General features: G+C 39.1%; 2 protein-coding genes across 3 annotated transcripts in view; both read left to right on the top strand.

The window, feature by feature from the left end:
• The window catches only part of ehbp1 (EH domain binding protein 1), a 114,648-nt gene extending 100,800 nt beyond the window's left edge, over window positions 1–13,848 (top strand). The window contains exons 20-23 of the mRNA XM_030787450.1: window positions 6,231–6,330; window positions 7,251–7,324; window positions 13,326–13,440; window positions 13,758–13,848. Coding sequence (XP_030643310.1) covers window positions 6,231–6,330; window positions 7,251–7,324; window positions 13,326–13,440; window positions 13,758–13,848 — 380 coding nt within the window. The remainder of the gene's footprint in view (window positions 1–6,230; window positions 6,331–7,250; window positions 7,325–13,325; window positions 13,441–13,757) is intronic.
• A 7,443-nt stretch (window positions 13,849–21,291) lies between these two features.
• otx1 (orthodenticle homeobox 1) lies at window positions 21,292–23,487 on the top strand. Of its 2 annotated transcripts, none has more exons than XM_030786801.1 (3): window positions 21,292–21,388; window positions 21,805–21,956; window positions 22,759–23,487. In XM_030786801.1, the coding sequence occupies exons 1-3, from the start codon at window positions 21,292–21,294 to the stop codon at window positions 23,485–23,487; spliced, it is 978 nt and encodes a 325-aa protein (XP_030642661.1). The 2 variants fall into 2 exon arrangements, with proteins under 2 accessions (XP_030642661.1, XP_030642660.1); XM_030786800.1 differs by having other exon boundaries at window positions 21,292–21,406.
• Window positions 23,488–25,887: the final 2,400 nt, after the last annotated feature.

Here is a 25,887-nt window from a genome sequence, read left to right as displayed (position 1 = left end):
TAAAATATTTTGCCTCCCTGGATTCTTCACTCACCATCCTCACGCCTGTTGTCGGTCACTGTGTCATTTCACATTTGTCCTGTGTTGTGTTATTATGACAAGTGATTGTTGTTTTGTAATGTAAACTGTCTGGCTGGGTCCTTGCTCCTGTGGCTGGCCAGTGATAGTGGACAAGCCACCGTGAGATTAGAGAAAAAGTGAAGCCACAGCAACTGGCTGATAGTCTGTCACTCTGTGATAATGTTTATTGATTGGCAAAAAAAAAAAAAAAAATACAATTTAATGGAGTGGGGGGTTGTGGTGAAGGATGGGCATATATCAGGTGTTATGGGGTCTTAAATTCATTTATTTCTGCTTCTCTCCGTCAAAAGAATATCTGTATTTTGGGCTTGCTTGATACGGAATCGGTTGAAAGTGGATAGATTAATGGAAGTTCAGTGTGTACGAGGGGAGAAGTTAGGCTAAATGAAATGAGCAGTTGGGCTTTGAAAACAAATGTATTATCTGAGAAATGTTTGTTTTACCCCTCCCTCCTTCTCTGGGCCTAAAGCAAGAGGTGTCTTTGCTGTTAGCATGGATCCAGGACTGTTTGCCGAAGGGTGTTTGCGCTCAGCACTGGGGGACAGATGAGAGAAATGCATTAGTGGGAAAAAAAAAAAAAAAAACTTATCAGCCCTCTCACGGAATACACGTTCAAACAATTACACGAAAGGATGGCATGATAACCATGTATGTATAGCCAAGACTTTTCCCTCATTAAAGGGGACTTTACTGATCTTGGTCTCTGTCAGTAGTTTGTCTCCCTGCAGTTTAAGTCTACTTATGATTATGAATTCTTTTTTTTTTTTTTTTTTTCATTTCTTTTTGGGAATGGTAAGCCGCAAAGCAAGCAAGTGAAAGCCAGTAACATCAATAGAACGAGACAATTGAATTCTGCTGGACCGTAGTGGGAAATGCTCTGTTTACGGACACATTTGGTAAATCTGAAACGTGTCAGTATGTCAGTTTTGAATTATTACATTTCAAATAAGAAAAGAATGGCAAGTCGTCCTCAGGATGTGAGGGCAGTAGTGTATTAATAGTGATTTTTTTTTTTTTTTAACTTTTGTCTCAAGTAAAACCTTTTTATTTTTTATTTCCATTTATTTTCTAGTCTAATAAAATAATTAAGTAATATTTAGGGAAAATAATGACATTGTACTGATGATCCAAAAACAAATGTCCCAAGGAGCTGTTTCCAGACTCTCTAGCTGCTCGGAGAGATCGTTACTTGATTTAACCAAAAAAAGAAGTAAAAAAAAAGCAGAGGAGTTATGAGTTAACCAGGTTCACTTAAACAGGAGAGAATGCATTGTAGCCATTTTGTGACTAGTGAAGGCTTGCCTCGGGTACAATGGCCTGTGCTTTATCCCGAGATTAGGTATTGTGGCTAAAGCTAAACCACCTTTCTCCGGGAACAGGCACAAGGCTACCACCGTCCTTTCATTCCCTGCTAACAAGACTGCTCCACACTGCAGACCCACTCCAAGTAATTAAATCAATCCTTTTGTACTTACCCGTCTCCCCTCCAGTGACGCCACCAGATCTGATTATTGCCTTCATGCATATTCAGAAAGAATCACTGACAGCGCTTTAATGAGCTCTTACTTAATCACAGGAAACAATGTTCATCTTGTTCTTTTTTTTCTCTTCCTTTTTTTTATTTCTGTTTTTCTCTCGCTCCTTTAATTCCTCACTACATTAGAGCCACGGACACAACAGTCAGAAGGACGAAATGAAACAGGCACAGAGTGTCAGGCCTCTTCAAATAAATTGTAATGTTCAAAAAGTGACTTAGCCGCAGAGAAGTTGAGATCTGCCCCTTAAAACTCCGATAGACAAATTGGATTACTGGGTATTGGATTAAACAGAAAATGGTTGGATAAGAAATGAGAAGAGCTTGCTGTGATCACAAGGTTTAATATATTTCTTTTTCTTTTCTTTTTTTTCCCCCTCCTCTTTTCTCCTCCTCCCTCCTCCTCCTCCTCTTTTCTGAGTAAAGAATCCCAGTTCTTACCAGGACTCACTAAAATAAGGATTAATTTGTAATTGTTCTCATTTTGTAATGCCATTTGAAGATTTGTATCTAAATCAAATGAGAGGAAATATGTAATTAAACAAAATGACAAGGAAAACAGTCCTCCTGTTGCGCAGGTTTACTTTTATATTCAAATTTGTGTGATTTTTATCATTGTACGAACCTTTCAAAAGTATTTTAGGAATATTCACATTAGTTGAATAATTACCATTGTTTGTCTGAATATTTATGACCAGCAAATACTTGTTTTAATCATTTTAATGAAATTTGAAGCATGAAACTTTGCATTAACATCATTTTGATCCCTAATTAGCAGTGATTTACATTAAAATCCTATGACGAATCAGTGTAGTTTAGATATAATTATGTTCTAATCAAAATGGTTTTCCACATTCCTCACCTTTCAGAAAATGTTTTTACAAACTTAGAAACAAAGTCTTAATTTCTACGTGTGATATATGTGCAGTGGATACATTGATTTTAGAGTGAGAACACTGACTTTATACCTATACCTCACACATGTGTATATCTGTATATATGAGACTGTGTGTGCGCATTGAATTAGTTTATTATCAGTAGGGGGCACCAAGAAAATACAAGAAGTTTTTTTTTTTTTTTTAATCATAGCGAGGTTTCGTCTTTGCTCTATTGTTTGAATGTAACAGTAATCTTATTCGGTCATGAAGGCTGGTTCACCCTTAAAGGACCTGTGGCCCTTAGGCCCCCACACAACCTTGTTCCCCCTACTTGGTTGTCCTTTCACAGCCAACATCCAGGACTGCATGTATATGTGTCCTGTTTTGCAGGCAAAATGTGAATCATTCATTCATTCATTTTTAACCTTGCCAACTTACTTTTTGAGATATTACAGATGAGCATTGCATTTGGAAAGAAAGAGTCATTCAAAATGTTTTTCAGTAAATTATATTTCCATAGATTCCTATGCTCACGTTACCAAATGAAATGCAAATAAGAATCTGTTTTCATGGTTAAGACAATTCAAATCTTGTTGTAGAGTGTGATATTTAAAATATTACTCCCTTACTGTGTGTGGTATATGCTGTGTTTTTTGGTGCTTTGCATGGTAAAGGTCAGATGTTTCTTGAAATATTATGTCCTTAATTGGCCTTGTTTGTTTCAGTTATTTGCATAAGTTCAGTAGATATTGTCTCAGGCAGAAATATGCCAGGCATTTTGCCATCGCATGCATCTATCAATTTATTCATAAATAATTTTCTGGTCCCCATCTGTATTTTTACTCTATATGGTTTCTATGTTATCCTCATTTCAAATAGCATTTGTTGACAAAAGACAAATAAGAAAGCAAAAATAGCAAATGTTTTCACAGTTGTGGCCTCTGAAAAATATTTTTTTGTTGTTCTAAATGTAGTTTTGTGCTTAAGACTGTGTTGCTAAAAACTCATTTTTAAAACTGACTGAAATACTATTAAAGAACATCAAAACAAAAAAGATCAGTTAGGGGAGATCTGACGTCTCTTGACAACAACCTCAAAAAAAAAAAAAAAAAAAAAAAAGAAAGAAAGAAAGAAAAGGAAAGAAAAAGAAAAGCCATGCCCACATCGTCAGAACAGATTAGCCAGTGCTTGACTGGAAAGAGGGGTCTGTACCGCTACCTTAATGAACAACACTGTGTGACTGAATGAGGGAGAATGGCGGAGATCAAAGGTTTTATCTGACAGAATGGGAGTGAGAATACCTCTGCCCTGAGTCAGAACAAACCAGAGGTCACCGTTCAGAAGTGGGAAAGAATGGCAGCGATTCTCCCCCCACACATGTGGCAAAATGGGGACACCCAGCACCCTGCAGCCCTCAGCCAGGCAGAGGACAGAGTCTGACTGCACAGACGGACCTGTGTCTCAGCCCCAGGACGCGATTTCTAATCCCTCAGTGTCCGCCACTCTGTAGTCACCATTTATTATGTGCCTGTTTTCTCGGTCTGCGGCGAGTCCCAGTGACCTGCCGTAATGCACTTCAGCCTTTCCCAGTCACGCTATTTAAAAGTCGTCTTGACTACAGTGATCTAAAGGTGATTCCTAAATCCTTGTATTGTTTTATATGAAAAAAAAGTACAGTCGTATTGCTTTGGCAGACATTAGAATCAGAAACACATTCCCTAGAGTGTTATTTTTCTGTTTTTGTTTTTTGTTTTGTGGTGTTTTTCTTTTTTTTTTCTTTTTGAGAGGGCGGGAGAGTCTGTCAGGACGTTCTCCTGGTGAGTCACTGCTGCCTTTGTTGTGCCTTGCTGATTTGTCTGTCTCACATGACCGCCGTCACCGTCACATGGGTGCCGAGTCTTGCTGAGAAAGTGAGCGAGAGGGTAAAAAAGAGTTTCTCAGCTTGCTGGCCCCAAGTTTAAACTCAGTGGCAAAAAATGCCCCAGTGCACTCTCAGTGCTGGCACTCTCACACTCACAAAAGCATGAGAGCACTGTTGTGTCTTGGATGCCGACACATTAAAATAGTTACATATAACTGTAGTTTTTCCTTTTGTGTCACGATAAAATAGACTTTAAAAAAAAAACTTACTGTGTCTAGAACTTTTAGAGAGAAACTGTGCCCATTTAAAATGACATTATCTGCTTTTTAAAGCTTTTGAAACATTATTTAAATAACCTTAGAACGTGTGACACATCTTTGACAGGAAGCTTCTTTAAAAGGAGCCAGTTAACCTACAAGTCATGATTCACTGATCTACACTTGACATTTATGAGTTTTATGTGTCACCATGTGCATATAAACATTAAATCCAAGATCATTTAACTGCACCTTGCTTTCACAATCTAACACAGAGTATCTGTGTAAACATCAAGAAGTGTAATCTTAATTACTGTCACTCTACAGACCTGTCTGCATCGGCTTAAGGTTCACATTGGTTGAGTGTTTGGGTTGGTGAGGAGGGGGGGTTGGTTTGTGTTTAGATGCTAATTCTGTTGTTGATTTGTGTCGGTATGCGGCAGGAATCAGAGAGTCATTGAGTAGTGAAGGTGATTACATAAGCTTATATGATGTTTCATCTCTTTGCTACTGCTTTTATCTGCCTGCAAAGAAATAATTAGTGTCACTGAAACAGTCCTCGTACTGTAAGCTCGTTACATCTGTTGCCCTGAACCCACTTAAACGAGTCTTCTGCCTCACAGATGAATCATTCCAGAACTTTCTTGAGGTATTTTGCTACTTTCAGAAGTTGAAATTGTTTAGCTTAACTTCACTAGACAGCTGACTGTCAATATGCTCATCTGGGGTAGTTTGTTAACCATCTATTGTGGCTCGAGGATGCTGGACTGTTGGCCATACTGTCCCACTCAATATGTCTGTCAATTTGTCAATTATGTCTATTATGTGAGGTTGAGTGAGTTAACTTTAGCTCTCTTTCGTAGAGCTTTATTTGTGGGTATTTCTAGCTGTTGAAGTGCGAGTTGTGTGTTTCTAGCTGTTGAAGTGTGAGTCGCGTGTTTCTAGCTGTTGAAGTGTGAGTTGTGCGTTTCTAGCTGTTGAAGTGTGAGTTGCGTGTTTCTAGCTGTTGAAGGCTGGGTTGTTGATTGATAGCAGTTAAAGAGTAGGCTTTATATGTCTCACTTTTGAAGTGGCAGTTGTGTATTTCTGGCAGTTGAGTTTAGATGTTGTGGGTCTACCTGTTAAAGTTTGGATTTTTACTAAGCTACTAAGTGAGGAGGTCAGATGTAACTCCTAGTTTAGGTCTTTGCACTCCATGTTTGTGTCAGTAAGTATATAGGATTATAAACAGACCAACTGTAATCCTAGTCTTTAATCCAGCTGCTATTCCATTTTTATTGACAATGGGAGCGTCTTGTGAAGTGTCTTTTTGCCACTGAACACATCTGGCTGGTGTCCTAACTTCCGTGTCAATCTCTGCTGTTATATGAAGCCTTTGCGATAATCTCATTTGATGCTCCTTACTTGGAAAGAAGGTGTGAGAAAGGTGCTTAACTGTGCCAAGATGAGTCATACTCATGTGTCTGAGTGAGAGAGCTTTCAAATGACACTGTGCTGCACCTTATTTCAGTACAACTCTTAATTGAGAAATTCAAATTGAATAGCATAATGCCTCAACTCATAAATGTTATTTCTCTCTCTCTCTCTCTCTCTCTCTCTCTCACACTCTGCTCCCATAGGGAAAAATAAGGAGGAGGAGGAGGCCATGATGCAGGAGTGGTTCATGCTGGTCAACAAGAAGAACGCTCTGATCCGCCGACAGAACCAGCTCTCTCTGCTGTGAGTCCATATTTACTCTCTCTCTCTCACACACACACACACACACACACCATCTTTCTGTCTCTCTGTCTTCCTCTCCACTGGTGAAACATGAGTCAGTGAGCCCTGCTTGACCCAATGTAGAGCCCAGGTGACTCAGACTCTCCAGAGCGCTGTGTCGCCATCTTTATGTTTCATTTTTAATTAATATGTTTCCAAAAATGACATTCAAATGACCTTTGGTCCATCAGCTGAAACGATTTCATTATTCATACTTTTCAGTAAAACTCAGAATTCTAAATTCCAAGTATGATGGTGATACCCTTTTTTTAACCATATATTTCAAAGCCCAGTGAGCCTCATGGCTGTTTTGATAGTGACTCTCCTGTGTTGTGCACTCTAGAAAGACTCTGCTCATTCTTATCCTTTTCACTGAATGTAGCGACTATGACAGGTGCATGAAACCATCCTCTCTCTGTTCTCCACACAGACTTTAAAAGGCTTAGTGAAGGACAGATTTCAGTATTCTAATCACATTATATCAATGAGAAAGGGGGGCTTTTTAAGTGGTCAATTAAAAAAGCCTATATTTTACTGTTTCTTTCTTTTCCATTTTCCATTTGCCAAACAGGCTGTCAAGGACAAATTCTATTACAGTGTGAATTAGCTCATTTTCCAATACGTTTGAAAGCGATGGGGGAAATGAAATGCGTGTTGATACCCAGTTCCTCTTATGTCTCGACTTTTTTGTCTCCTTTTCTATCCTCCATATCAATCCGAATAGCTATTCTGTTGTGCTTTGTGTATCACTTATTTGTAGTAGATTAATGTGGAGCTGGCAAGGTGGTGGCAAGTGCTGGAATCAATGTTTATTAAAGGTTTCTTTAAGTGTTTAATGATTTAGTAATTAACATATTGATGAACTTTTACAACTTGCCCAGGGAAAAGGAGCATGATCTGGAGAGACGCTTTGAGCTGCTGAACCGGGAGTTAAGAGCAATGCTGGCGATTGAAGGTAAGAGGAGGGGAGTCAAGGGCTATGATACACCTGCATAGACAGAAGACTGGCACCATTTCTTTTCACCCCTCACGCATGCACTGACTGCTGTACGTTTACAGATCTGTGCTGCCCCAGTCACCATAATACTTTTTTTTTTTCCCTTTTTATAAACCTGTGTTATATTTCTGTTGGGAGATGTTGATTGTGGTTGGACCTGTAACATACTGTGACATTAGCGTTATCACTGAGCATATGTATATATTAGTGGTCATGTGACAGTAAGTACAGATATGACAAATTCACATCTGACACACCTTTCACAAGGGGAGATCTTACCGATACAGCCACACAGGCATCAGAGAATGTGGCTATATTTATAATCTTTGTTAGTCCATGTTATCCAGGTGGTGGAAGGGGGGGGGGGTTTAAAAAAAGCCTATTGTGTGGTATCAAAGTTGTCTAGGTAAGTTTAATCCCTTTGACTCTGTCCTTTTTCGCAAAATGAACCTTTTACAATCAATGCAAATTGATTTTGCTATTCGATGGTGACCCCTGAACCCCTTGGCTAGCCATGGTAATTTCTTTCGGCACCTGATAAGCTACCTGATCCATCATAAATCAATTCTAATTAGGTTGAGGTGGACTGGGCTGTGGCTGGATGTGCATAGTCGAGCAGATTCAGGGTTGACTCTTATGCTTTCATTGTTGTGACTCTACCTATGCTCGATCTCTGTTATCTAAACCCTCTGTGAAGTCTTCGTTTCTGCTATAGACAAATCTCATGTTTCTTTTAGTGTAGGTGTGAGTCCTGAGCAAATGCCTGCTATAGGTATTAAAGAATTTGATCAGAAGAGTGTGGGTTATTGGATGTGTATTGTATGTATTTTACCTCAAAATCTTATCAAAGTTGAATTTCTCAGAATTGTGGTCAATACCTGTTTTGCACTCTGCCTTGATCTGACTGGGGCCCTAAAAGGGAGTGTGGACGGGAGTCGGGAGTCATCCGGTCACTGATCATCAGTTACTCCGCTCACATCAGTCAAATACAAAGAAAATGAAAGAATAACAGGCCGACATCACTCTGAGACGGAATGCCTTTCATTAGAGCACTGTCCACATGATAACAGTCGTAGTGTTATCAGGCCTTATGCCTCAACTTGTTGAATTTCTCAATGACTCCAACTTATCAGTATCCACTATATACTTTCTGTCTCTCTCTCTCTCTCTCTCTCTGTCTCTCTCTCTCTCTCTCTCTCTGTCTCTCTCTCTCTCTCTCTCTCTCTCTCTCTGTCTCTCTCTCTCTCTCTCTCTCTCTCTCTCTCTCTCTCTGTCTCTCTCTCTCTCTCTCTCTCTCTCTCTCTCTGTCTCTCTCTCTCTCTCTCTCTCTCTCTCTCGGGGTCGAGCTTTAGCAGTCTGAGGCACAGCTTTCGTGCAGCAGGGGGAGATAGTTCTGACCTGCTGGCCAGAGAAGCGGGTGCATCGCTTTCTTATTTGGTGCTCCAACAGGTCCATTCACAGGCAGCCAATGTAGTCAGGTAATTGCTGATTTGCTTGACCAGCTGATGACAGAAAGAGGGAGAGGAGAGACTGCTGAGGTGTGGTCGCACAGACACACTCAGAGATAGAGGAAGCTCCTCGTCTACACATCTAAGACTGTCCCGACCTGTCACTGTCTTAAGGCTGCAAACAGGACAACTCCCTTTAAACACTACCCCATCCACGGAAAAATAATAACAATGAAAAAGAAGAATGGTTATTGCATATTGGGTCTTTATTTGACTTGGTTACATTTTTGTTAATCAGAGTTGATTGTGGCACGGGTAAATGACACAAGGATCTTTAAACTTGATACACTCCAGTGCCACAGGAAGCTGATCTGATTTGATTCATTAGGCAGCTCTCTGAATTATTGCATTTTACTGATCTTTAAACGTTTTGTCAAAGGACATTTTTCAATTCAGTAACAGAACTTGAGTCTGCGTTCGATGGCAATGTAGATTTTATTAGATGTGCAGCTTCAAACCGTTGCAGGCAGAGGATGGGGGGCTTTTTTTTGTGTGATGTAGAAAGGCACACTCGATTAGGTGGACGAGATACAGCCAAAGATTTTGGAAATAATGTAATGCCAAGTATTTATGTCTTTTCAGTGATAACTTGCTCTTTGGTGCTGTGGATTTAGCGTTCACTGTGGGAGAGGTGGGGAGGTGCTTTGGATTGAATGTGGCCTTCCTCAATATGCCAAGACTCTCATTTTTCTGCTACAAAATTGATCCTTTTTGCCCTTTTTATCCGCCTGCTATGCACACACGGTCTCTTTCTTGCACGTTTTTTTTCCCCCTCTTCCTTTCTTTCCTCAGACTTGGTTGACTCCAGGGCGTGTTATTTGAGAGTGGACGGTTCTCTCTTAACGGGATTTATGCATAGGTGCCCTATTTTTGTTGTTACGGTTTTATATGATAAGCTTTTTTATATGTTCAAAATCAATATGTAATCCTGTGCAGCAGCTTATCCCCCCACCAACCCCATTTGTAAATCTATTTGAGCTTTGTTACACGTCTGGGCCGTAGTGTTCCTCACATTGATTAGGTCCAGTGCCAGAATCCTATCAAATGGCCAGCTTTGATGATGTTGCAAACTCTTTCAAGATTGCTAGTTGACTGGAACTGAAGATAAGCCTGGGTGACAATTCTTCCTTTTGCACTATTCACTGAAACAGTGTTCATTTCCATTTAGGTGTAGATTCAGTTTTTATGCCCCCAGCTGTGCTCTTTATCACTTTTTTTCTTAATTTATTTGATTTTCTAATCAATAACTCCTCAGAAAAAAACATCTAGAAAGAACCGAATCGTGGGGTGGAGGGTAAATCTGTTAATGTGCTTTCACTTTACTTTTAAGGTGACACACTTTTATAGACAACTCCTTTATGTTTTAATATAATGTGAAAGGTTAAATACTTTCATTCATGTTATGAATCCGAGGGTCTCCACTCCGTAGCTACAACCTGGGGAAACAGTTTGTAAGATCATGAGTAATTAAATGGTGTCTAATTTTCCTAAATTGGCTTGGTGTTGTCAGCTTTGTGAAATGCATTTTTGTCAGAGAGTTACTCATGCAGGGGTCTGTAAGGTGCTTAGAAGATCAGATTTTAAAGGCCGCGCACTTTCACTTTTCTCAAGGCATTGTAAACATTTAAGCCCTTTTACCTCATCAACCACGTTAAAGTTCAATTGTTATTAAAAATGGCAAGGTTGACTATGGGCTCCATCTCCACTGTGTCATCCATGGAAAACTTTCTCTCGTGTTTATTTAGATTATGTACACCTTTTCGTTATATGCTGGTTGTCCATATGGACATCCACCTATGTAATAGTGAAGGTACATACCTTTCCATGTGTAAAATACTCTGTGTAGTCATGTTTCTCAGCATTGAAAATCTATTAGAAAGAGGTTTTGTTTATATTCCTCTTATATTAAGTTAGCCTGGTGTTGTAATGTGAAGTCTGGTTAGTCCTGTAGTTTCTTTGTAAGAGGCACCATGCTAACGACCATTTTCCTGTCAACTTCTCTCTCATTATGTTCCATGTTCCTCTTTGTGTCCCAGCTCTGCTTGGCACGTCTCCAACACCATCTTTGGCTGTCACTCAGAGCCAGCAGGAGCGCAAATCTTCTGTAATAAGATCACATATTTTTTGCTGGATTCCACCAACGTTACTCATTTCCTGTTAAGGAAGTCATTTTTGCGAAACTCTGCAGCCTCGGAAAAGTTTGCACTGCGTGCTTGCATGTTAAAACACCAGGCACAATTCCATGGCTATATCTCATGGTGAAATTTGCAGATATTAAGCAGAGCTTTTTTTGGTGGGGGGGACAAGCACTTTTCTTTCATAAAGCTGCTGAACAGTTTGCACTCTTGAATAAATTTTGTGTGGAAGGGGGGCTGAGGGGGATTTGATCCAGCACATTCTTGTGTGGCTTGTGAAGACTCACATGGTTACCATTGGTGTGCATTGTTAGGGTTATCTGAATAAGTACCAACCATGTGAGTTTTAACGTGATTGCCCAGGGCAATGGAGACAGGGAGAGAGAGAGGAGAGGAATCCAAGAGGATTGCACACACTCTTTGCACCACTCATTTTTTTCCCCCTCTTTTTCTCCTTCTTCCCTCACCTCTCCTCCCTGTTTTGGGAGAGAGGGGGAGGGAAAAGGAGGCAGTGGCTTCCGTGAGTGTGGAAAGGGGTGTCCGATTTCCCCTCTGCTCTTCTCATTTGTTCTGCCATGTCTCTCATCATGCCTCTTTATTGTTTACCTTCTTAATGAGGGGGGCGGGACAGCCGTAGCCATGATTGACAGCTGCATGCTCCCGCTACCTCGCCCGTTGGGGAAGAACTTTGGCTTTTTGGCTTGGATAGAGTGTGGAGGGGGAAAGAGAGGAGGTGGGTTAAAGTTGGAAGAGTGGGTTGGGGGGGGGGGGCTCCCTCTTCTTCTTCCTCTCAGAGATATTCTGGAAAAGTTTTTGTTGGCTGGGCCCTTCCCCTCAAGGCAGGTCTTTGTGGAGTGGGCATTGTGAATTTGACAGAGGGGCTGGAGCAACAGCAGAGAGTGAATGAAGAGGGGGGTGAGTGGATGGAGTGCTGGCTTGTAAACAGGCAGCATTGCTCAGGAGGAAATGCCCAGTAAAAAGTAGACTTGTGCTGTTAGAGAGGTGTGTTCTATGATTAGAAACATTCCTCTTCAGGTAGGAAGTTCCTAACAAAGTCTTATTGACCCGCTGTGTCATTTTTAAAGCCAGCAAATGAAATGATGTATTCATTTAGCGTAAATTGTGGGGGGGGGGGGGGGTTGGCTTTTCTAAATCCTGCTTTTCATATTTTTATATTAATTGTATATTGGGTGTACATATAAGATGAGAGAATGTTTTTAGAAATAGCTCCAGCATTCATTTAATATTTGCCATTTTGACAATGAAAAGCATAATGACAGAACAGCAAAGAGTTTAATTTGGTGTGAGAGGAGCCAAATATTGGAGCTGTGTTCATTTCGCTCTGTGCTCAACTTCAAAGGCACAGAGGTTAAATGAGAGGAGAGCAGACCTCTCAGGACACACGCACAGTGCCCAGCATGAGCCATGCCCAACTGTTGCAATTTGATCGAACGAGAGAGGAAATACTTATTTTATTTAATAAAAAAAACACCCATGTCAAGGACTGCCATTAATGGCCTTAATGTTTCACTTTCTGCCTCTTCAAATTCAGTCATTGCTTCATATTTGATATGCTGTAATATTTAAAAAAAAACACCCATTAACCTTTACTCTTTTTTAGTTGCTCTGTGAAAGTTTAGTAAAGTGTAAAACTGTGTCTCTGTCTCTCTCTTTCTCACCCTATTTTGTTTTTTTGGGGTTTTTTTTGCATGCACTGTTTTTACACAGATGTGAGGAATAGCTGTGGTTACACTACTTTATTTGGCTGTGACTTAGCACTTATCTACACTGGTATCAGTGTGTGGTGATCCTGGTTACCTGGCTAATATTACAGCCCAGCAGCAGAGTTGAGACACTGGCCTGAGCTTACACACACATACACACACCCCTGAGCTTTTAGGAATTACACCACTAATGTGTACTTGTTAATTAGTTGGTGCATCTATTATTTATATTTATATTTTTATATATATATATATATGGTGTGTATGGTGTGTGTGTGTGAGTATACATACATACATACATACATACATACATACATATGGTGTGTGTGTGAGTATACATACATACACACACACACACACACACACTTTATATGTACATATGATGTCTGTGTGTGTGATGTTTGCGTATGTATATTCCATTGTTCCATTCTCATTCTGGAAAGGTTGTCAATGTTCAGTGCCTCCAGTTAAATCATTGTCCCAATTCTGAAGTCTGCTGTCCCGTTGCAGTCATGTTGATTGATAAGGTTCTGTGCAGTCCGATGAAAGAGTGTTGGATTCTGATGAACTCTGCTCACGGTCTCTTGTACAGACTGGCAGAAGACAGAAGCCCAGAAGCGTAGAGAGCAGCTGTTGCTGGATGAACTGGTCATACTGGTGAACAAACGGGATGCACTGGTTAGGGACTTGGACGCCCAGGAAAAACAGTAAGTCCGCTTTTCATAAGGCATACTGACAGAGCAGAGCCCGCTTTGCTAGACTTGCTTTGGTGTGACCATGTTATTGTTTTTGAATGCCAGTTCCTAGTGTCAGGGGTCTCTCTCAGCCACAGTCAGAAAATGTGTTCTGAGACGGTATGAGATATGAAGTTTTGAAGAAGTTGTTGAATATTTGTAGAATTGCGTGACACTACAGAGCAGGTCAGAGAAAGTACAGAGGTGTGCGAGGTAACCATCCGGTCTGCACGATACCACCCTGTCTGTCACCTCACGTCTCCTGTGTGTGTGTGTGTTTGTGTCTGCAGGGCCGAGGAGGAGGACGAGCACCTGGAGAGGACGCTGGAACAAAACAAAGGCAAGATGGCCAAGAAAGAGGAGAAGTGTGTTCTTCAATGATTGTCATTTCAGAGGAAAAAAAAAATCATGTTTAGTGACCTTCCAGAAATGTATTATTATTATTATTATTATTATTATTATTATTATTATTATTATTATTATCTCCATGTCTGTTGAATTAGACCCATATTATGTTTATTTGAACCTCATAAAGTCCAGTTGTTATTTTGGTTCAGGGTTTTTAATTATCTACTGCAAAGGGTTTCAGATGACATCCTGTGACACTTTGTATATAGTTTATACTGAGAGATTCCACTTATGTAAATTAATTATTTTTTCCATTTTTATTTTGTTTGCTTTGTCAAACAAGGTACTTTTACGTTATATGAATTAACAACCCTGTGCAAACCTATCTGGGAACCTGAATGACAATGTACTGATTCTGAAGAAAACAAAGCAGAATGATCATGTCCAGCTGGTTTGTTTTTCATCAGAGATGTTACGACAGATGAACAAAGCCTTCAGTCAGAATGTGTTTTACTCTTGCAGAGTGGATTGTGTCTAAAGTTTTAGGTACAGCACAAAGTTGCTTTATTAATTTTTTTTCCATTATTGAATGGGATTTCATTTCAGATTTATGGTCTATCATCTTCAAAAAGAGGAAAAATAGTATTAACACTTCTTTATTAATTGTAAGCAATGTTTATTTCTTGATAATATCATAACTTTTAATTACTTTACATTTTCTGAACAAGATCTTTTGTGGGGTGGGTTGGGGGTGGGGAGTAAATATGAGTTTGTGGTTTTTACTTTTATTGTTTTGCTTGTTTATGGTTTACCAAACATTTCCGATACTGATTGATGGTGAGGCAAAGTACTAGAAGTACCCATGAGGAATGAGCTGTCATGTTGTATATTTTCATTTTACAGTTTAGGGAAAAGCTTGCAGTAACCCATTTTATTCCCAGAAGCAGTGCGAACTGAGTTATTATTTATTGCCGAAGTGTCCCTCCAGCCCTGTGCAAGTAACCATCATTACAGACATGTACATTCGCTGAAGGACTTAATATTTATTGTACACTTAAAGAAAATGAAAAGAATTATGTTTTCATGTACGCATCTCCCGGTTTCACATCTGTTGCAGTTGTCATTGTGCAAGCATTACTTTATTTATTCCAGTGTCATATAAACTGCAATCCTCAATAAAAATCGGAGCGCTTTCATACTCTATACGTATAGTATGCTGCTCTTCTGTCTTGAGTGTGAGGTTGAAGGCGCTGTGTTGACTTATGTGAAGTTATGGTGGCGCAGTTAGCTTTTTTTGCATCTTTTCCCGTAGTTGTATTGAAAATTAACCGCGTGGATATATTTAATCTGTAGACCCACGTAAAAGCCCTGAGTTCTACGTAAAGCATCCGTTGTCAAGTCAGTTACTGAGCACATTTTAAATATTTTTCCTAACTTTACGATTTAAATACTTGCATTAATTAGATGTCCACGAATGTTGTATTAAGTCAAATTCTTCCATGTGGTTTTTGCTTGTTTTTGTTCTTGTTCTGTTTTGTTTTTCATTAAGCCTGTAACTGCTAATTATTTAAACAATAATTTCGTCTGTCAGTATTTTAAATTTGCTCTTAATATATTCATTTCCACGTAATCGCATTTTTGGTATCTTTAAAAGAAATATTTTAAAGAAATACTTTCCATCCATTTACTGATGTACTAGACCGAGTAAATGCTCCCAAAATTTCACGATAGCCATAATGATAGAGCCCCCCTTAACAAACTGCCTTATTTCGCTTTTGTGTACGAGAGCAAAGTTGCTCGTGTTTGAACTGCAAGTGATCTCGTTTAGCCATTTTCATAGTGTCTGGCTCTCTTAAATTCCCTTGTGCGTTATGGTTATTTATATATTAGTATTTGCATTTTGTTTTGTTTGAGGTCGATGCCGAACAGCCGTTCCTCAGAGGCAGATTAAGAGGAGTCACTTTGTACAGAACATCTGTTTTGCTCGCATTTTTAAAGCAACCGAGAGGGTTAGAGTGAAGAGCCGCCTTTTGACCGGCCGCGGTATGCCCATCGTCGCAGCCTCGCATCGCCGATTAATCACAGAAAATAAGTTTTGACAGCTGACGTCCTCCCTGGCCTTTCTAATACTTTCAAATTAATTTGCTGATCGGTTCTCTGCTTGGGCCCGACTGTACGTCCATATTATGTCCCCCTAAGGCGCTTTGTTTTTGTTTTTATTATTCTGCTGTTATCACGGATGAATATAATCTCTTGAATAGAGCTCACTTAATGGTGTTCACAAACGATTACACCCCAGTGAAAGGTATTTGTTTGTTGCTTTAAATAATCATAGTCTCACTCAGTGGGGTGAAATGATTGTTGTAATTTTGTGCATTACATCTGCGATATGATCTGTGTTATTTCGGTGAATATGAATATGGTAGGCTACGAGAAACTTATACACAGAAAACACTTTTCTTGTAAGATATTGAACTCGATTCGTCCACATGAAAATGTGCTCAACTTGCTGTTAAAATCACTACTGACATTATCAGCTGTTATATAGGCATAATGACTGATACTTTTTTTATCGAGTCCAGTGTTACTTGTTAAAAATTAGAATTTAAAATTATCTTGACCTATATCATCATTTAAGACCGAAAAAACTAACTTTTTAATACAGCACTAATAAACATAAGCATTATTTTTTGTTAGCGTTTTTGTCTTTCATACATGCACATGAATGAATTCATTCTACAGATGTTTTGCAATGTTACGTTTTGAAATATTGAGTGCATCTCACATTACCCTTCGAAAAAATCATTTCGTTGGAAATTAAAAATATATATATATTTGAAACAAGCTCGGTTTTTTATTACACAGTTTACAGTCGTACAGAAAAAGGCGAAAGCAAACAGTCAATTCCTTACCTGAGCACTCCAGTTGCCAGTAATAACGCCACGACCAAAAGAATTACATATTCAACAAGATAAAAATACTTCGAATGCGGCTGAATATAGATGAAATTTAAAAAAGACCGCTCTCAAAAACGTGTCGTAAGAGTAGACATTGCTGGCTGGACGTGGCCGAGAAATGTCCATCCATGAGCGGCAATGGATTATCTCCTGTGTATTGTGGATGGAGCTACTTTGAAGTCTGTGGCCTCACCTCGCAGGTGTTGATCAGTTGGATTTCACGAAGCTTCAACCGCTGAATATCCTTTCTACGTACCAAAATTCACCAAGGGAAAACCTTACCGATCCTCCTGCACGAGCTTCTTACAAGATGGTGTTTTTTATGCATCATCGTTTTAATAAGCACCGACAACATCCACGACCTGCTCCAATCCTGCCGGCTAAAGAGACAAAACTTTTCCCCCTCCTCTCTTTGCTTCCGCTAATCCCAAGATTTACGAGCTCAGCATTAAGAAAATTCGACTGCAATTTGGGATTAGACAAAATACTCTTATTACAAAAGGTTCCTGCAACTTGATAACTTGATGCTTGTTCTGGGTGTATCTCAGGGTCTTAACTACATCGGGAGTAACAAAATACCACGAAATCGGGAGAAATGAGGGAAGAATGTTGCTCTTTTTTATTTACAGAGCACATTCTTGAGCGACTCTTGCATAATATTACTATGGAAATAGTTCTAGTTTAGCAGAAATTACTCTACACAGGAGCATGTTGGGGGCCTGGACCCCCTCACCTCATTGTTTGTTCTTTTAAGTTGTAAAAACATTTGATATGAGAACCGTACATCCCTATGGATGTGTGGGCCGTCGTACGACTTTCAGTAACTTTGTCCTTAGCTTTCCAACTATTGATGGCTTACGGCGGCACCTCTGTTCTTTCCAAGAGTACTTTTGTCTATGACTTTATAGATCTGTAGAGGAACGTGTAAATCCGCCCTTTGATTGGATGCCCCATATAGTAAAAATGTAATTTCGTTCCTACGGCGGTCACTTGCTTTGAACATTAGCTCGCTTTCAGCTCAGGCCTCAATTAGAATGAGTTGATTTTGTGAGATGAACAAAAGGAGCTGCCCAAAGGCTTATTAAGGTCCTCAGAGCATCTCACCGACTCTTTGAGAAACAGTTAAGGAAACACTGCGCCCTCCATGATATTCTGTTACCGTATTTTATTGGCATTTCTTTGGGAAAGTGAGGCTTGAAAGGTGCTTTCTTTGAATCCGAGGGACCGGTTCTCTGCTGATTTCATTTATTTTCGGGATCTACAGAGTTTTCTTCAATCCTATTCACATTTCCCCTCCGTGTGTTAAAAGACTGTCCCCATTAAACTTTACGCCGACCATTCTGAGATGTAATTCTAAGTGGGGATTAGCTTGTTATTAATATTCATGAGACGGATTTTCAATAAAAATGAAAATAGATAAAATGGATAAATTAATCTTTGCCTCATTTATATCACACTCTAAATCAGCAGAGACACAGAAACTTCCACACATTTGTTTTTATGAGATCCGTAAAACATTCTTTACAGAAGGAATGCGTCGAATTAAACGCAAAATAAGCCGCTGAATCTTAAAAAATACCAGTAATTAATTTTATTAAACACTCTCTTGTCTACTGCGTTTAATCTGAAGAGAGCTGTTTTGTTATTTTCTTTTCATTATTTTGATTTATCAATTACAAGGCCACTGTAATTCGTATAATGCAGCAATATGAGTGTCTTTGCATGTATTTAAAAGAAACTTTGCTTCCCTTCCGGAACGTACATGGAATTAAAAGTACATGCATGCCTAATTTTTCTTGTAACACTATTACGTTGTATTTTAACCGTTAAAATAATTTTAAAGATATAATTTCAACCCTCTTAACATTGATAACAACCGTATGTAAAGAATTAAGTTATATATTAGGTCATCAAAATGTCTCACTCCAATATTTAGTTCTTTTTTTAAATTTTCCAAATGATGTTTCCAAAGCCTGAATTAGAAACCCTGATTAGTTTTTATTTCAAAAATAAGGTTTGCCATATTAGCACAAATGCAGTGTAAACGCCTGTGTCTGCATCCACAAAATTGTCACGTTCAGGGTTTTTTTTACGCTTTTTGTTTTATTTAAGATACGTTGGTCCCCTAAAACCGTCTAGTTAGCGCAGGTTTCTGTTGTCCTCAGAGCGATGGGGTGGGGCTTCTGTGCTGGTCTCTCAATGGAATGGCTGCTCATGCAGTCTGTTACGGAAAGGGCGCCCATAGATTGGTTGAAGTGGGCGGATCTGCAGGTGTCCTACGCTCATAGAGAGGCAGGGTAGAGAGAAGGTGATCAATCTCCATCCGTCTACATTAGCAATCACCTTAACACAGTGACAGACACAAACGACCAGCCAAAGCAAATGAATTTGATTTATTTGATTTTAAACCCGGAAACACTCTCTGAATACAAGAGAGACAACGACTGAGCAAGAACGGTTTACCAACACCGAGGCACACCTGCATTTTAACGATAGTTTAATGCGTTATTTATTTGATTTCAACCTGCAAGAGTTCTCTTGGTCTTTTTGCCTTCCAGACTTCCTCCATTGGTGGATATTTTTTATCGTCACGCCTCTTTATCAAGTTGCGAAAGGAGAGGAAAACAAGGGAAAGGGAAGGAGATAGACAAAGGTAAGTTTAGTTGTTTTACTGAGATTTTGTGTTTTTACACTTGCACTATTCACTATTATTGCTCCTTCACCCAGTTGTTTGCAAAGCCAGACGTTTAATTCAGACAACTACGTGTCTTATCGAAAGACAAACGGGTTGTGTTTGTTCTCGCAAAAGTACTTAGAAAGTTAAACTTTGCGTTATGTCCTTTGTGTGATATTTTCAGTCATTTGAAATTTCGAATTAAATAGGTTTTAACGTTTGGCAAAATGCTATCTTGCGCCTTAGAATGGTTTAAATAAAAATACACCAACTCAGCCGTTCGCCTGAATATATATAATTTCTCTTTTAAATTTAAATAAGCAATTTGGAGACGAACTGCCCATTAAAAACTACTGGACTATTCAGAGGATAATTGGAGAGGCGTGTTTTGTTTTTTTTGGTTAATTTATGTTGCTGATAAGGGCCCTACTTCAGTGTTGTCCCTGGAGGTCTCCACTAAATTGTAATTGATTTAATTTGCACGGAGATCTCGTCTTTTTAATCAGTCTTGCAGTGTTAGAGGTGTGTGAGAAATGTCCGAATACACAGAAATGTTGGGGTTTGGTTTGTCCCAGCAAGGGGCCAGGTAGATTCTTTGCCCGGATAGACCATGAGTCTCCGCTCATAAACAAACAAACAAACAAAAAAACCCCTCAAGTTTCAGGCTGGATTTCGGTAAATGTAACTAAATAAAGTTGTGACACAAATCCAAGTCTTTCACTTAAGCAATCAAAGTCAATCAAAATTAACTTAAGTCATTAGTTTACATAAACAATGACACGTTCATTCCAATATTTTAATACATTATGCTATCCTTGCCTGGTTTTCTCTCAAATGTACATTTTTTCCCTTGTGTTGCTGGATATATGCTGCTGCTTAATACATACGAAGAGACGTAAAAAGAGCTTCCCGGTGGTTTCAAGGCCTACATAATAAGTTTTAAAAACGAACTGTTTCAAGGTTGTCAAGAAATTCGACAGCGAAATAAAAATTTTAATATTTAGTAACCTGTTATTTTTCGAGTGGGCCTGGTGTAGCACTCCCTGTTAAGTTTGGGATAAGATTTTTTTTATGGTTTGTAATATGTCTATTAATGGACACCAAAAGCCGACGGATTACATGACAATCGCAGCCAAAAAAGAGTAGGATTTTAGCAAAACTTAAAGAAAATGTTCTTTAAGGGATCGAGCCGAACTTTTTGGAGTGAATTTCAAGTTGTTAACGTTCCCCATGAATAAAAAAAGAACACGTAGTTTAAAAATTATATGGAAAATAGAAATATGTTTAGAGAGCCACCAGAAAAATAATTTGGATGCAAAATGAAGCTAAGAATAAATGTATGATATCTGATCACCCATGCATTTCAATTAAATTGTTGTAAGGCATATTATATTTCGGGGTAATTTTTTTTCTCTGACACTCCTACGTAGTTTATAGAAATACCAGTGTCTCAGAAATAAATTTTTGTTTTAGTGATAAAAAAGGGAGCTAAAGAGTTTGCTTGCGCAAATACGTGTTGTATCATTTTTGTACGAACGAGAAGCTAGGTTTGTAACTTGGTAAAGTATTTTTTCAGTGGTGTAAAAATTTCCAGTGTGCCTATCGTTTTCAAAAGTTTTTACTAAAATGTTTTCTTGTAGAGAGAATTTACATTTCCCCCGTCACATTTTCAAACATTCACTCAGTTATGCATTTTTGTATATTTGTTTGCCTAACAGTTTCGCTCATTCTGTATATCCTGCTGTATTTCAGTATCTTAATTTGGATCAGTTTTTCGTCAAGCTGCAACATCGGGGTAAATCGAACTATTGGCAAGATCTGGGGGGACCCGTGACTGCCTCTAGCATGATGTCATACCTCAAACAGCCCCCTTACGCCATGAACGGCCTGGGGCTGAGTGGTGCGGCGATGGACCTACTTCATCCGTCTGTGGGATATCCAGGTGAATACATTAACTCGTGTATAAATTATATTTAGATTAATGTGCAATTAATATTTAAATGATGAATTATCTCGAGAGTGACCATTTACATTAGTTTTCTACAACTTGACACGTAGGCTACTTTGTAAGGATAGATTTTATGGCAACAAGCTTGCCTGCAAAATTCAAGTAATTTCAAAACAGCAACAAGAAAAAAAGTTATCTTCATGCTTAAACAAATATATGTTACAGAAGGGAAAAAAACCTGAGGTTTGATTTTGTTCACTTCAATTTCAGGTTGTTCACTTTAAACACTGAAATGATGTATGCTAAAATGATTGTGAAATAGGTTAATCACACATAATAAATGCGCGATTATTTTGAGTGAATAAATGGTCGCAATTGTAAACGATGTTTGTATTGTGTCTCTCGCTTAGCAACGCCAAGAAAACAGCGTCGGGAGCGAACAACATTTACCCGCTCACAACTTGATATTTTGGAGGCGCTTTTCGCCAAAACTCGTTACCCGGATATATTTATGAGAGAGGAAGTGGCACTGAAAATAAATCTACCCGAATCCAGAGTTCAGGTAAGTTTAAAGTATTTGATACAGTTTTTTTTGTTTGTTTGTTTATTTTTTTGGATATATCTTCACTAAAACGAAGGAATTAAGCTTCATAGGAATATTTTTACGCAAAGCACTCAGTGGCTCCCTCTAGCGATCGTGCACAATGAATCGACACAGTACAGCTAAAAAAAGTATGCCTTTTAACCCCCCACCCCACCCCACCCCCTCCACGCACACACATACACACACACATTGCATTTTTCACAAAATTGTATCAGTACAAATATATGTAAAAATACAAATAATGCAATGTAAGTTACAGCAGACGCTGTGCTGCTTATTTATTGAGTCTTGTTAATTCTCTGTGAAACATTTTAAGCAATACATCTAATGACGACTGTTTTTCACGTAATGTTTAGTTCCTCCGCAACCACTTTCATGCAAACTCTTTTTTGCTCAAAGGACTGTGATTTAAGATTTTGGAAGCACATTAATGCTTCCTTTTTACCAGCAATTTTATTTATTCTTACTAAGCATGTGAAACAAAATGCTCTACATGAGCAGACCCTCTTCACACTATTGAATTACCTATCTCTAGAAAGAAACTCAATAGCCTGTTATCTTGTTGGCGTCTCCATGGTATGAAATTATATCCACAGTTCAGAGAGAAAAGAGCCTGGATGCAAATTAACATTGGTAATGGCTAATAACTAACAATTTTCCATGGTGGTATTGTACAATGGCTCTCCAACCTGTCCTTTAGATGCACATGAAAGGGCCTTGTTAATCATTTAATGGAGACTCTCTGTTCTCCCCATCTCAGGTGTGGTTCAAGAACCGACGAGCAAAGTGTCGTCAGCAGCAGCAGAGCGGTAGCAGTGCCAAGGCTCGACCAGTCAAGAAGAAATCTTCACCCACACGGGAAAGCACGGGCTCAGAGAGCAGCGGACAGTTCACTCCTCCAGCAGTGTCCAGTGCTGGCTCCTTGTCCAGCTCCAGCTCTTCCACCAACAACACGGGCGTCAGCAGCACTTCTACCTCCATCAGCACCGTCTCCTCTATATGGAGTCCTGCCATCTCCCCGGGCTCTGCACCTCCATCTGTATCCTTGCCTGAGCCTGTGGCCCCCACCAATGCCTCGTGCATGCAGCGCTCCGTATCAGCCACGGCTGGTTCTTCTTACCCCATGTCCTATAACCAGACAGCGGGTTACAGCCAGGGCTACCCAACCCCATCCGGCTCCTACTTCAGCGGGGTGGATTGTGGCTCCTATTTGGCCCCTATGCACTCTCACCACCACCCACACCAGCTCAGCCCTATGACAGCCTCCTCAATGTCGGGACACCCCCATCACCACCTCAGCCAGTCCTCAGGGCACCACCACCACCACCATCACCACCACCAGGCCTACAGTGGAGCAGGCCTGGCATTCAACTCATCTGACTGCCTGGATTACAAAGACCAAACAGCTTCCTCATGGAAACTCAACTTCAATACTTCAGACTGCTTAGATTACAAAGACCAGGCCTCCTGGAGGTTTCAAGTCTTGTGATTTTTTTTTTCCTTCTCCTCACCCCACTCTGTTTTTAATAGCGTGTTGAGTTTAAGACAAAGAGAAAAGTATATGAACTTATAAAGTTAACAAACTAGTTAGATGTTCATTGACATTTTTAAATCCATTTTGAGAAAGGAATCCTGGACAAAAACAAAGTAAAGGAAACTGTGCGGATGAGACAGAGTTAGTTTTAACTTTTGTCAATGAAGAAAAGTAATAAAAAGCCCTTGGGAAGATTTGAAATGCTGGACAGTTAAAAAAAAATTGTTTTAACCAAACTCCAGTGACCACCAGCCCCGTGGCTCTTTTAATGTGCCCCTCTCTCTTGAGTAACGTGGATTACTGTTTTCTCGCACAGAACTCTGAACACTCTGGTAACCTCTTACCTCCATCAAAATCAAATCCTGTCAAATAGTGTTTTTTTTTCCTTAAATTGGTTATTTTTAGGATGAAAGAGATTTTAGTCAGCTGCACAATGGAGCTGAATTGTGTAAATATGTATTTGGGTCAGTTACAGTGACCACATTTAGTTGGTGTTACTGGATTTACAATTGTTTAATATGACTTCAGAAACTTGTTTATGTAAATTTTCCCAAATATCCCAAAGAGAACAAATTGGCCCATGGACTCCATATTCTTGTACTCCATTTTTATTATCCTTAAAATGTTCGTATTTTATATGGAAACCCCGTGTGAGAAAATAAAAATGAAACACTGCAAAAGGATTTAAAACAGAGACGAATTGGCCCCGAGATTCCGTTAGGTTATTCACTTAACAAAATATAGAATAAAACTGGTGGCTCGATACGTTTTATAAAGAGCCAAAATCGCCGAAGGCAAAAAAGTCAATACAATGGTCGTTTCCACCAAGTTGCAGATTTGTCGATAGTTTTGAAACAGACCTCGTGAACATGGGCATTGTCAGAAGTGTTGTTGAATGCATTTTCAGCACTTGATTTAATCGAAGGTGATTTTGAGAAAATGTTGATTTAACGTACACTTTCAAAAGCCAGTGAAATGTTGAATGTATTTCAGGCAAACGCCATTACTTTCATGTCCGGTCAATAAAGATCAGTTAACAACTAACTTTTAAATGGAGTTTGTCGGGTGTTTGCAGCTGTAACACCCACTTACGTTTTATCCTGTATAGTTCATGTTTTTACGAGACGAAGCATATTTTGAACATCCATTGATATTGATTACTTGAAGTCTTTTAAAAAGTAAATTCTTTCTCTGAATCCAATCCAGAATTAGCGCAGAATGACACAGTTGGTTTTGTAATTTTGTAATGTGAGTCAGTGTCATTGTTCAATTCTGAGGATTTTTTCTTTTTACTTCAAAAGCTTGACCGCGTCATTCGCACATACCAGAAAAGAAAGAGATTCTCACGCCCTGAATTGACAAGGATGTTAAAAGGTTAATTCTACCGAAATTAAATTGAGATGGCCAGAATTTTATTATAAATAGCATTTACTCCTTTTATCTTTTTCCCTTCAGATTTATTTTCCCGTTTACCCTGTTTCTATTTCGGTGTGTCTTATCCTTTGTTATTTTTTCCCCTTTTTACCATAAGGGTAAATGAGTTTACATAAGCTATAGGTTCGGTATAAATAAAAGAGGCCCGTACCGCACAAGATTAAATATGACGTTCTATGTTTGCTCACGTGATTAAGATATACAAACCCACGTTTCGCTTTCGGGAAAACAAATTACATTTTAGAAGCTACGACGATGTAAAATGCATTCATTATGCATTTGATCGAGTCGTAATTGAATGCGCGAGTGTAAAGCGTGATAATTACTTCCCTGTAGAATCTCCGTGAAGGCCTGTGAGTGAGTTGATAAAAATAACCTGAAGGAATATTGCCACTTTTGCTTCGGTAATTACGTGGGTGGAGTCAGGTTAATGGGTCAGATGTAGAGAGGGTGTACGGTGGAACGAAGCGGCTGTCGGGCATTAGACCATTAGAAAACCCCAGGCAAAAAAGACTGTTCTTGTCAACGATGTTTATAGGAGCTTGTTCTAAAAACGCGCAAAAATATTTTGGCCGTTCCTTTGACCAGACCTTTGAGAACTGTAGATAAGTAAGCCATGGTAATTTTTTAGCCTTTACATTATGTAACGGTAACAATCCACACACTTTGACACAATAAGAAAAAGGCAGGTATAGAGAAAACTACTTTCTTAAAATACGCAATATTTATGGACTAGCCTACATGACTACCCCTTGAGTACCTTAAATTGTAATATCTAATTGTACAAGTAACGAAATATATAAAGTTTCCCTCCGTTTTGTAATTTGTGAGGACAATGTCCTGAAGTTATATTCAAGATGGCAAGAAAACAGCCGTTGTGCCCGGCTTTAATCAACATCAATATGTGTTCTTTGTATGTTA

This window comes from Chanos chanos, chromosome 10 (genome assembly GCF_902362185.1).
Source record: "Chanos chanos chromosome 10, fChaCha1.1, whole genome shotgun sequence".
Lineage (NCBI taxonomy): Eukaryota > Metazoa > Chordata > Actinopteri > Gonorynchiformes > Chanidae > Chanos > Chanos chanos.
Note: the sequence above shows the minus strand (reverse complement) of the source record. Positions and strands in the feature narration are given on the sequence as shown.